This window comes from Melanerpes formicivorus, unplaced genomic scaffold (genome assembly GCF_026170545.1).
Source record: "Melanerpes formicivorus ecotype bairdi unplaced genomic scaffold, bMelFor1.0.p_v2 SCAF_33, whole genome shotgun sequence".
Lineage (NCBI taxonomy): Eukaryota > Metazoa > Chordata > Aves > Piciformes > Picidae > Melanerpes > Melanerpes formicivorus.
The window spans coordinates 8777602-8790125 of record NW_027142385.1 but is presented as its reverse complement, the minus strand read 5'-3'; the positions used below and the strand labels follow the sequence as shown (position 1 = coordinate 8790125).

General features: G+C 63.4%; 1 protein-coding gene across 3 annotated transcripts in view; it reads left to right on the top strand.

The window, feature by feature from the left end:
• Positions 1–9251, top strand: part of LOC137449961 (uncharacterized) — a 61737-nt gene extending 52486 nt beyond the window's left edge. For all 3 annotated transcript variants that reach the window (XM_068156027.1, XM_068156029.1, XM_068156028.1), the window contains one exon: positions 8046–9251. In XM_068156027.1, the coding sequence (XP_068012128.1) occupies positions 8046–8808 (763 nt within the window). In that variant the 3' untranslated portion in view covers positions 8809–9251. The remainder of the gene's footprint in view (positions 1–8045) is intronic.
• Positions 9252–12524: the final 3273 nt, after the last annotated feature.

The window sequence follows — 12524 nt, the reverse complement described above, 5'->3', positions numbered from 1 at the left end:
GGAGGTCAGCTCCCAGCTCTGCCGCAGGGGTTCTGGGATCCCCCTGAGCAAAGCTCTGTGCTTGGTTTGTCCTGCTGGGAACCAGGCTCAGGGCCGACCCTGCCCTGCTGAAGGAAGGGGTCCCCACAAAGACCAACCCTTCCAGCGCCGGGATTTGCCCTCGGGGGTGGGTTTTAGCTCCTGCCTTTGCTCTCCACTTTCCAGCTTGTGCCGAGAGGAGGCTGAGCCCTGGCGCTCGGTGGAGGCTGAGCCCTGGCGCTCGGTGGAGGCTGAGCCCTGGCACTCAGTGGAGGCTGAGCCCTGGCACTCGGTGGAGGCTGAGCCCTGGCACTCGGCGGAGGCTGCCAGGGCTGTACTGCAGCAGGGCTGAGCTGCAGTGCCCTGTGCCCAAGGCTCTCCCAGGCAGACCCCAGGATGTGGAGCTGGAGGTGCTGGTCCCGCTGTGGCCCCTCCCAGCAGCGCTGTGTGGGACCCCAGACCCACCCTCGGTCTGGTCGAGGTGCCCTGGGAGCATCGTGGCTGGGTGGGGAGGTGCCGTGGGCCAAGCCATGGGCTCCAGCTGGCCCAGGGGGAGGCAGGGCAGCTCCGAGGAGCCCAGCAGGGCTGCGGTACCCCGGGCTGGGCACGCCGCTCCCCCTGGGTGCTGGCACTGTGCACCACTCCTGCTCCAGTGGGCAGCCGGGGGGTCCCGGGGGGTGGATGGAGGGAGGGTCGCTCCTCTCCGGGGGAGGTCCGGACTCTCGGCCGCTTCCCTCCAGGCCAGGCAATGGTTAAATTCCTTTCCAGCTGAGCTGGCAAGCGGAGCCCCAGCGTTAGTCAGATCCCTGCAGGGGGTGGGGAGGAGGAAGGGGAGAGCGGTGGAGGGGGGGCCGGAGCGCAGAGCTGATCCCGGGGCAGGGCAGGGAGCGGCGGGGGGCTGCGGCCCGGGACCCGAGGATTTTTAACCCGGGAAGGAGGAAGGAAGGAAGGAAGGGGGTGGGGGGGGAGTAGAATAAACACAACAACAACAAAAAGCCACCCAGGAGGAGGGGGCAGACCTGGAGGGGCTGGAAAGCAGGCAGCTGGCATTTGCAGACCCCTTGGCAGAGGGGATGGAGGGTAGCAGGGTGCCACAGGGGTGTCAGGGCTGCCCTAGGTGATTCCCCACGGCAAGGTGGTGGGGACAGGACACAGAGTGGTGCCAGACCTGGCTGGCTGTGCCCCTGCCGTGGCTGCAGAGCTGGGGCTGCCCCACACCCTCCCACCTCTCCGGGCACACTTCAGTGCCCCCTGGGCTGCGTGCTGGGAGAGCAGGATGTGGCCAGTTTCCCACCCACCCACGCACAGAGGCCACAGACACCAGCGGCTGAGGCTTCCCAGATCCCTCCTCTCCCTCCACGTGGCTGTTTCAGAGCTGGGAGGGAGCAGGGGGCTGAGGGAGGCCCTGTGGTGGGCACATGCTGGTGGCACCCTGGTGTCTCTGCAGGGCTGGGGCTCACACAGGCTCTGCTTGGAGGTGAAGCCTCCAGAGCTGCTCTGGGAACTGCCTGACTGCTCCAGGAGAGAAGGCAGAAGGCAAACTCTTCCTCCTCTATTGCCACCCCTTGCATCTGTGGGGCTCCAGCAGAGAGGCCTCGGTGCCTGCCCCACTGCACTGCCCTGCTGGGCTCGGTCTGTGGTCCAGAGCCCTGGGCTGGGAGTGCTGAAGCCCTGGAGGAAAACCTCCCCAAGGCCATGAGCCACACTGCAGGCCTGAGCTCCTTGTGGGCCAGCTCTGGGGCAAGGCAGGCTGGCCAAAAGTTCTCAGGAAGGTCAAACACTTCCTGGCCCAAGCTCTCGAGGTGGAGACCTTCCCCTGCTCCCCTCAGCCCTTGCTTCCAGCACAGCAGCCACCCTCGGGAGCTCAGTGCCCTCCACGAGTGGCACACTCCAAGCCCTGGGTGTAGGCTTTGCTGGGGCTGCAGACCTTGTCCCTGAGGTGCAGAAGTGATGCCAGCTGTGTGAGGGAGCTCAGCACCACGGTGCTGGGACCAGAGGGCACCACTGCCATGGGATGGTGAGGGCAGATGTGAGCAGTGGGCAGAGCTGGTGCTCTCCTCCAGACCTCACCCAGGGAGCAGCAGCATCTCCATGACCAGCCAAGGTAAGCCAAGGCCCTTCCTGGGCAGGTTCTGCTCTCCTGATCCTCTGTCTGGCTTCTGCTGTCCTCTGCTCTGCCACAGTGGCCACATCCTGACTGGGGCTGATTTTATCCACCCAGCAACACCAGTGCCATGCACACAGGTGAGGAGTGCCTCATTTGGCAGTGGTGGCCAGGCCTGGCTGGACAGTGGCTGTGGTTCCCCCAGAGGCAGGGAGGGGACAAGGACAAAGAGCTCAGCAGAGCCAGCGTGGGGCTGGCACCTCAGCCTGCAGCCCATGCTGGCAGAGCAGCACAGCCAAACCCCCTTTCAGCTAAGGTGCCCCAGCTCTGAGGGGTCCAAGTGGGGCTCACCAAGGGTCTCTGCCACACTTGAGACCCCACAGCACTGTCACCCCACGCTGGAGCTGGGCAGCTTCCCTGCTGCCAGCCTGGATTGCCCGGGAGGAAGCCTGCTGGGAATTCCCCTGTGCCTCCTGCCCAAGCATTCAAAGTGCTAATTAAACCTGAGCTGCACTCGGGTGTCTGGGGCATCCCCTGCCCTCCCCAGCAGAACAGCTGTGGCTCTCTGTGGGGATGGTCCCTGGAGCCATCCAGCAGCAGAGAAGGTCGCTTGGCTGTGCCAAGTGGTGGAGTGGCACAACCCTGGAGCTGGAGATGCTCCCAAAGGAGCTCCTTTGCCCCCTCCAGGCAGCAGGGTAGGATCATCACCAGCCCCAAAACCATGGGCATGGTGGAGACAGGGCAGCAGAGCTCTGCTCCTGACCTCTTGCCCTCTGAGGTATTTGGAGCTGGCTCTCACCAGGAGCTGGGGGGCACGGGAGGTGTTCCCAGCGGAATTGCTGAGTCCCAGCCAGCCTGGGGCTCAATTCCCTCCTGGGAGCCTCAGCCACAGCCCAGCACGCCTCAGGCACAGAAGTCCCTCAGAGGGCAAAGGGCCTGAGAGGGGAAGGGTAATTCCTTGGCTGGAGTGAGGAGGCAGGATGGAGGAGAGCAGGGGTGGGACTCATTCCTGGGCTCTGGCACCAGCGACCTCCCTCCTTTCCTGGAAGCCAAGGGAGCTGCAGGGCTGCTGGAGCAGCATCTGCTGGCATCCCCAAGCAGGATGATGGTGCCCAGCCCTGTGGGTCATGTCCCCCGTGCTTGGAGGAGGTGCCCATGTCCCCTGGGTGAGACCAAGGTGTCCATCTGACCACCCCCCAGGCTCGGGGAGCAGCTCCATGAGGCCTTACAGCTGAACACTGCCTGCTGGGGAAGCTGCCCCTTGGCTGGGCTACCTCCCACCTCCCCAGGGGCTCCTGCCCCCAGCCCTGAGCCCCATAACCTGGCCTTGCAGGGATTGCTGACCCCAAGGGCTGCACCCCCAAAGCCAGCCCAGAGCCACTCACACCCCAGAGCCACCTCGCAGCCTGCTCCCCCCACCGCCAGGGCAGCTGGGGCTGGCCGGGGGCGCTGGAGGACCCTCGGGGAGCCCCTTGTGCTGGAGGGAGCCCGGCTCTCTGCCGGCAGGGCATTTTTTTCCCTCTCGGCTCTTTGTTAAGCTCCCTTTCAGCTGAAATGGCAGAGCCTGGGTGTTCTGAGCTGACAATAATTGCTGCAGTCTAGACACTGTCTGGTATGAGGCACGGGAATCAAAGAGGCCCCTTCTCTCTCTGCCACTTTCACACATGCTCCCTCGCTCCGGCTCCTTCCTTCTCCCTCTCCCATGTTCCCTTGGTCTTTGCCTTCTCTTTTTTCCCCTCTTTCCCCTGCTCCCCTCTCTCTGCCTCTCGCTGAGATGGAGAGGAAGCGTCAGCATCTCCCCCCCCACGCTCCCTCTCCGCCGTCTGTTCCTCTCCCGCTCCCCCTTCCCTGCTCCTCTCATCTGTCTCCTCTCTCCTTCCTCCTCTCCTACCTTGCTGCTATTCCCTTCCTCCCAAAGTTAGCGGAGAAGCAGGAGAGGGGGGTTGGCAGTGCTGGGGGTTTAACTCCTTCCTCACCCTCTCGCAGCCTCCTCTCCCCATCCCAGTCCCTGGCTGGGGGCCGGGGGTGCCCTGGCTCTCTTGTGGTGCTGGGCTCCTCACCACTGCCCTGGCCTCGGTCCTCTGAGGGCTGAGGAGGTCCTGCCGGGGCTGGTCTGTGGGGTGCAGCTGGGCTGGGGTGAAGGGCATGGTTGCAGCCAGCCTCCTAGCCCCAGGAGCTGAGGGGAGCCTCCCCCCTCCAGGGCTCCCCTTGGGTTGTCCCCTCGGGTGAATTCAGCACAAGGTGGGAGCCTGCTCTGGGGCATGGGACAGCCATGGTCACCACTAAACCACCTCCTGGAGTGCCATCTCCACACCTTTCTTAACCCCTGATCCCTGTGCCAAAGATCCTTTTCCTGTGGGGCCCCACCAGGAGTGCCAGGATTTGGTCACTGAGCTCTGGGTTGGATCCTAAAGGTCTTGTCCACCCCAAGCAGCTCTGTGATGCTGTCTCGTCACAGGGGGTGGACCAGCGATGCCTCTGCAAGGGGGAAGGCTGAGGCAAGAGGCAGTGAGGCCAAAGCTTCCCCAGGGTCACCTCCTCTGTGTGCTGGGGGCTCTGTGGGCAGCAGCAGGGCTTACCCAGGGGGGTTGGGGGTGCTGTCCCCAAGCAGCTGGGTGCTTAGTGGGGCAAGTTTGCTGCCATCCTTGGTGTTTCTCCCTCTGTGCTTCTCCTTGGAGAGCTTCTCCCTCCCAGCATGGTCCTCAGGCCTTGGAGGAGGAGTGAGACTGCAGCCCTGCCCCAGGGGACACCCCCGTGGTGAGGCTCCTGCAAGGAGCTGATTTTCCCCGGAGCAGCTCTGGGGGCTGGGAGCTGCCTGCAGCTGGTTCCTGTGTTTGGGGCTTCACAGGTTGTGAGGAGGAGCCATGGGGGTGGGGGGTCGGGCAGAGGTGGGGGCTGAGGGGATGCAGGAGCCACAGATGCTCAGAGCTGCTGCTGGTTGCACACCTTTTGGGGGTGGGGGGATGGTGTGGAATCAGAAGGAGTCTCTGTGGGCATCCTGCTGGGCCTAGAAGGGGCTGGATTGGGAAACACAGGAAATGGAAACAGCTTCCCAAAGGGCAGCAGCAGAGCCAGGAATAAAATCCAGGTGTGCTGAGCTGGTCCTTGGCTTGGGTCTGGAGGGTGCTTGTGTTAACACTGCTGTCCCCAGGCAGGGGCCATGAGCCTCCAGTGCCCTCCAGAGCCTCACTGCAGGCTCTGGGGCTGGTCTGCATTTGGGGAAGGAGAGGTCTGGATAGCTGTGGTCCCCTTTGCCCTCAGAGCACTGCCCAGCCCTGCTGGCTGGCTGGGGAGCCGTGGGGTGCTGGCTGATAAGGCCAAGTGGCTGCAAACACTGCTTCATTTGGAAGCTTATCTCCAAATGCCAATGAAAGCAGACACAGAGGGGCAGCAGAGGGGGGGGCTTGCACCCCAGCACAGGGGGGACCACAGCTGGGGGATGCTGAGCAGGGGAGCTGGTGGGGTCTGGCTGGGTCCAGCAGAGGGGGAGGGTGAGATCTGAAAGCTTTGGGGCAAAACCAAGGACCCAGGACAAGACCAGTGGGTCCTGAGCCTGTGGGGGCAGCTGTGGTCCCCTCTGAGCACCCTGAAGCTGGGACTCCTCCCTGGCTGTTGTTTGGGATTGGTTTGGTTTGGTTTTGTTTTAATTAGGGACTCAATGAGGAAGAAAAAAACCAACCTTGAAACCAAGGAAACAAGGGAGGGAGAAAGGAGAATGCCTGCGTGAGGCAGAGAGAGCTGGCTCCAGCACCCCGGGGTGCTGCCCTGGGCCCTCCTCTCTGGCTGGGGGGCGAAAAGGGGCCCAGGCCATGAAAAGAGAAGGTGAAAGGAAGAGCCTGGTGCAGAGGGCAAAGGGCTTCACCCTGGAGGGTGCTGAGCCACTCGGGGGGAGGCTGCTTTGGTGCAAGGGGGGTGGTGGAGGAGGTGAGCAGAGGTGTGGGGGGCTGCTGTGGGGCAGGGATAGCTGTGGGGGGCTGCTGTGGGGCAGGGATAGCTGTGGGGGGCTCAGTGGTCCCCACAGGCAGTTGGGCTTCCCAGACACCACCATAATAGTGCCAGACCTAAAGCTGTGGGGTAGCAGGGCAGGGATAGCCTGGGGGGGGGGCGGGGGGAGAGGTGAAAGTGGCTCTGTTGTGGCAGTGCCAAGGCCTGAGGATCCCAGCAGTGGGGACTGAAGCTCCAGCAAAGGAAATTCCTTCTTCCCAGGTCTGGAAATTTTCCTCTCAATAGCCTCAGCTTTCCTCAGCAAGCTGCAGAGATGCAGGATCCTGCCTAGGGCAAGGGCAAAGCTTTCCCAGGGAGCTGGCACTGCTGAGGGGCTGTGTGGGCAGCCCCCCGTGATGGGCAGAGTCCTGCTGATGGGCAGCCTCTGCTGGTGGGGTGCATGGCCTGAGCCCTGCTTTCTCCTGGGCTGGGACTGATCCAAAGCAGAGCCAAAGGTCTGGGGGTGCTCACCACCATCACCCCATCCCCTCAGCCACCTCCCAGCCATGGCAGGCCCAGCTCTGCAGTGCTGGGGGACAGGCAGTTGGTCTTCTCCTGTGCCTCACCCCAGGGTTTTTCCATGACACAGCTCCAGTGCTGCTCCCCTCTGCCTGCCTGCAGCCCCCCGGCTCCCTCCTGCAGCCCCCCGGCTCCCTCCTGCAGCCCCTGGCTCCTCTTTTCCAGCGGCACTTTGTGCAAATGTAACCTTTCTGGAGCCTCTCCGCGGGCAGGAAGCCGGGGGCTGGGTGCTGCCAGGAAGGCAGGCGGCAGGAGCTGGAAGGCAGCCTCTTAATCAGCGCCGCCTGACAGCGCCCCGCGGCCGGGCAGCTCCGTTCTGTGCGGCTGCCTCCGCCGCGCCCAGCCTCGGCTGCCCGCTGCCGCTCGGCTCCGCACTGCCCTGCCAGCCTGCCCCCTCCCCGGCCTCAGCCTCCTCATCTTTCTTCCTTTCCCTTCCCACCTCCATCCTTACCCTCCTCTCACTCCCTATCCTCATCTTCCTCTTCATCCCTGCTCTCCACACCCTCTTTCTCTCCAGCCTCCCCATCCTCATCTTCCTATTGCTCTTCCTCTCCATCCTCCACATCTTTTTCCTCCCCATCTTCCACATCCTCATCTTCCTTTTCCATCCTGCATATCCTCTTCCTCCCTATTCTCCCCATCCTTATCCTCCTCTTCCTCCCATCATCCTCCTCTTCCTCCTCCTCCCCATGCTCATCCTTCTCTTCATCTCCATCTTCTTTTCTTCTCCATTTCCATTCTACCTTCCTCCCCACCTTCATACTCATCCTCCCCATTGTCCTCCTCCTCATTCTGATCCTTTTAATCCTCCCCATCCTCCTCCTCCTCTTCCTCTGCATTGTTACCCTCCCTATTCTCCTTATCCTCATCCTGCTCCTCCTCTCCACCCCTGTCTTCCCTATCCTCACCCTGCTCCTTTTCTCCATCTTCAACCTTCTCTTCCTTGCTCTCCTCATCCTCATTGTCACTTTGTGCATGCAGCAGGCTCCCTTAGGTGCATGGGGCAGTGCCAGTGCTGGGCATCCTTGTCCCCTTGCTTTGGACTTACCAGGAGCTAAAGGCCACCGGGAATGGTCCTACCCAGCTGGGTCCCTCCCTAGCTCCTCCTGTCCCCGCAGGCCCTGTGCTGAGGCTTTTCCTGTCCCACCAAAGTCTGCTGGGGAGCAGCAAGGATCCCTCCTAGCCAGGGCAGGCTGCAGCCACCTGAGCTTGAGGGGTCCCCGGGCTCATGGGCAGAGCTGAGCAGAGGTGCAGGAGGAACTTTCATCCCCTCCTGAGCTGGGTTTGCTTAGCTGAGGGCGAGAGGGTTGAGTTTGGGAGCTGCTGAGGCCGTGGTGGGCTGAGCTGTGAGGCCTCCTCCGGTCCCCCCCAGCCCCACTGCAAGCCCTGCATCTATTTTTCATGTCTGTTTTCTGCCCAGGCTGGAGGCTCTCACTGTGCTGCTTTGGAGCATCTGTTTCTGTGGCATTTCCAGCCCAGCTGGAGGCAGGAGGCACTCGAGCTTCAGCGACGGGAAAGGAGGGAAGGGATCTGGTGAGCTCTCCTCTGCCAGCCGCACCACAGCCGCGCTGCCGGCGGCGCCGCATCCCGCGGCCTCACCTCTGCCGCCTCCTCCCTCTTTCTGCTCTTTGCCTATCCCAAACCGAGTCCCAGCTCGCTCTCGGGAGGCTGCACAAAGCCCGGAGCCGCCGTCGGGGCCGGAGCCGGGGCGGGCCGGAGCGGGCAGCCGCCGAATCTCTCTCCCCTGCCGCCCCGGCTGCGCGCTGGCCGGGAGCAGATGGCAGCTTTCTCAAGTGGATCCGTTACCCGGAGTCACTCACGGAGGCAGCGCTGGCTCAAACAAATCCCAGGCCCCCTGCGAAGCCATCATTTGGTCCTTCCATCTGCCCGGCCGCCGCCGTCGGCGTGGGCTCTGCTCCCGGTGTGCCGGCGGGGAGCGGGCGGCAGGAGAGGCTCAGCCCAGAGCCAGCTCCCTTCGCCTCTGCCCGCAGCAGTTGGGCTCCACATCCCTCCCCGCCCCAATGGAGTTTGGGGGGTCTGGGGCTACACTGGCTGCTGGTGTGGTTCCTCCCTGCAAGCTACACCTCCCTGGGAGTTGGGAACTGCTTCTCCAGCTGCCTGTGGCTGCTCCTGCTGCAGCTCCCTGCCTGCCTGGGGACAGCTTGGAGGTCTTTGGGTGGTGAAACCAAACCAGTCCCAGGGGCCCCCATGTGCAGCGGTCTCTGGGGCACAGGCTGGCAGCACAGGCAGGGCTGAAGGTGCCAGGAGTTTGTCTGTGCAGGGATGTGCCCAGGGCTGGGCGATGGATGTGTGGGGGGGGGCTGCAAAAGCAGCCCAGGGATGACTGCAGGTGGCCAAAGACCTCCCAGTGCTGGTGGCACCTTGCTGGGGGAACCTGGGCAGGTCTGCGAGGGAGGGGCTGTGCCTGGCTCTGCCACCCTCCTCAGTGCCCACAGCTCTGCTCTGGGTGCTGGCAGATGGGGAAGGGGCCAGGGGCAGGCTTTGACTCTCCTCCAGGGTAACAAACCCTCCCCACCCCACACCCCCTCTTCTCCCCACCCCAATCCCCCTCTTCTCCCCACCCCAACCCCTCTCTTCTCCCCACCCCAACCCCTCTCTTCTCCCCACCCCAATCCCCCTCTTCTCCCCACCCCAATCCCCCTCTTCTCCCCACCCCAACCCTCCTCTTCTCCCCACCCCACACCCCCTCTTCTCCCCACCCCACACCCCCTCTTCTCCCCACCCCACACCCCCTCTTCTCTCCCCGTGCATGGTGAGAAGGGAGAGAAATGAGAAGCAGCTGTGTTCCATCTCACCTCAGCCCAGCCAGCAGCCCCTGGGGCTGGGGCAGCCCCAGGTCCCTCACCCAAGGTGGGGGTGAGCTGGGGGCCCTGCTCCCTCCTCCTGGGGGGGCTGGCTTCTTCCTTTCCCCACCTTCTCTTTGTCCTTCCCCACCAGAGACCCTGGGGCTGGCCAGAGGGGCTCCAGTGCCCTCTCAGAGGGGTACTGGATCCATCAAGAGGGCACTAGGGTAGCTGTGAAGGCTTCAAAAGAGGGAAGTGCTTTGAAATGCAGTTTCCTCTCCTCTCTCCACCTCCCTCCAGGCTAAACAAATCCCCCCCAGCTGGAGATGCCTCCCAACCCCGCAGGCTTTTGTTCCCAGGCCTTTGTCCAGGGCTGGGGAAGGGGCCAGGACCCACTCTGCCTCTGCAGGGGCACCCATGACAGGGGCCTGCCCCTTGCCACTGGGCTTGTGCCTTTTTGGTGGCAAGCAGTGGCCTCCAGCTGCTGGTCCCCTTGCCTGCCACCCTGCTGCCACTTTTTGCTCATCCCTGGGAGCTCCTCAGGGGACAGACCCAGGTCCATCCTCTCCCTCCTGGCACCTCTGCAGGTTCTGCCCTCCCTGGAGATACCCTGAGATGTTAATCTACACTGAGCACCCATGGGACCCCCCCCAGGCAGAGGGACACCAACTGTGCCCCCGCAGAAGTCTAAGTAAACATTACCTGGCCCCCAGGAGCCCAGCACTTGGCTTTCAGCTACACCCCAAAAGCCACTTCAGGGACACCCTGGGAGCCACCCCCCAGGGAGGTGTTTTCTGGGGCAGAAAGTTGGTGCAAAACCCTCACTATGAACAGTCAAACAGCCCCAGGGGCACAGAGGAGAGCCCCAGTGCCAGCCCAAGCCACTGTCCCTGCTGGTGCCACCCTTGCTCTATGCCAAGGAACCACCTCCAGTAGCCTACAGAAGGGGAGGCCCCAGAGGAACCCAGGAGAGAGCAGCCCCACATGGAGCCTTTCTCTGGTGACCATGTTTGGAGGAAAGTGGAGCTGTCAGAAGTGTCCCCAGATGTCCCTAGCTGTCCCTGCCTCCTGCCAGGCATTGCAACAAGAAACTGAATCCCTTTCTGCTGCTGCTGAAGCTGTGGAAGTGGCTCCAGGAAGGGCACAACCCCTTTGGCCCAGCTACCTTCTTGTGCCTGTCCCCGTGGGGCCAGGCAGCAGATGCTGCAGCCAGGGATGTGTGGAGCTCTTCCAGACAACAAAAGCTCTCTGGCTGCCTTATTTGCCGCTGCCTTATCTCCCTCCACGGGGCCAGGTTATCAGGAGGTGGAGTAAGCCCCAGGACACCCTAACCCCAGTGCCTGGGGGCCGGGAGCTGGGGCGGGGAGGGCCGGGGGTGGGGGAAAAGCCTCGCAAAGGGCATTAGCAGGGAGCTAGCAGAACTCAGGGTCCCATCCTGCGTGGGGCAGAGCTCTCTTCGTCCTGCTGACGTCTTCGGGAAGCTGCCTGGGGAGCAGCCTGGGAGGCGGGCTGAGCGCGGAGCGCTCCGGTGGCCTCCCGGTCCCCTGCAGCCGGGGCTGCTGAGCCCCGAGCGGGGCGAGCGGCCCCGCAGCCCGGCCCCGGCTCGTCACCCAGACAAGAGATCAATAACTAATTTCAGTGCAGCAGCAGCGCCCGGCGCTTTCCAATAATTGTGAGCCGGCGGAGGGGAATGAGGCTCTCAGCACCGCTCCGCAGCAGCCTGCGCCGATCAATCGCCGCGCCGCCGGCAGCACTCATTTTTCTCCTTTGCTTCCCTCTCTCCCGCCTCCTCCCGCTCCCTCCCTCCTCCTCCTCCTCCCGACACGGTGCTGGATGTGTCCCACTCGGGCTGGGACGAGAGCTGAGCCTCCCGTGCCCGCCCTGAGCGCTTCGGTCCCTGCCGTCGGGGACCAGGGCCAGGTCCTCGCACAAAGCACCGGCCCCAGCGGCTGGGAGGAAGGCAGCAGGAGTGGTCTGGTTGCTCTTGGCAGGCCAGGGGCTCCCAGGGGTGCCCTGGTCACCTTTGGTGTCCATCCCCTGAGCAGTTGGCCTGCTCCAGGCACCAGCCCCAGAGTTTCTCTCCCCAGCCTGCCCTTTGTGCCTCCTGCTCCTGGAGGAGCCCTGCCTGCAGCATTCCCAGGTTGCTTGCCTGGAAGGTAACTCTTGACTGGGTCCTCTGCAGCTGATGGAGCTTTTGGCACAGCCTGGGCTGGCCAAGCACAGCTGACACCTCAGCTTGTCCAGCTTAGCTAAGCCATGGTTTAAAACCTCCATGGCATGGGCACTGGCACACCTCTGCTGCCAGGAGTGGAGTCTCCCTTGGCACATCCACCTGGGAGCTGTTTGCCCTCTGAGATGCTTTTCAGCTGCTCAGTCTCAGCCCAGGGTCTGGTCTCCCCCAGCCCACACCACAGCCCAGGCAGGGTTTAACCCACAGGAGAATATTCCTGGGGGGCTCAGAGGGGCCTCTGGGAATGGGGGTGAGGGCAGCCTGGGGGGTTCTGCCCTGCTGAGACTCCAGGCAGGGCTCACCCTGGGGCATGGGGATGCTGGTGGCATTTGGGGCTTGTGTGCAGCACACACAAGCAGCAGCAGCTTCCTAGGGAGCCCTGCTGGGCTGACACACAGACAGACAGACAGACAGACAGACATGCAGAGGTGTGCTCCAGCAGGGACAGGAGGAGCCTGCCCCCAGGCTGTCCCCTGCAGGTCTCCATGCTGGACAGGCTGCCCTCGGCCCTTGGCTTGGCTTTGGGGAGGAGCTGGCAGCAGCTGCCATCACCTTCACCTTCAAGGCCTCCCAGGCTGTGGGGCTCTGAGGGTCACCACACTGCCAGTGAGGGTCACCAAGCCACCAGCAGATGGGGGGTGGGAGAACCCCCCCAGCCCCAGCACCCCCCACAGCTCCTGCTGCTGACCCAGGCTCCCCCTCCTCATGCCCCCCCCCAGCACTGGGTGCCAGGTGCAAGAGGAGCTTTGCCCACTCCTCCCCTTGCACAGCACTGGGTCTGGTGGCCAGGGACCCCCTTCCAGTGGCTGTCTGGCCCTGGCTGGTGATGAGCATGGCCAGAACGTGGCTCTGTGGCCACAGAATT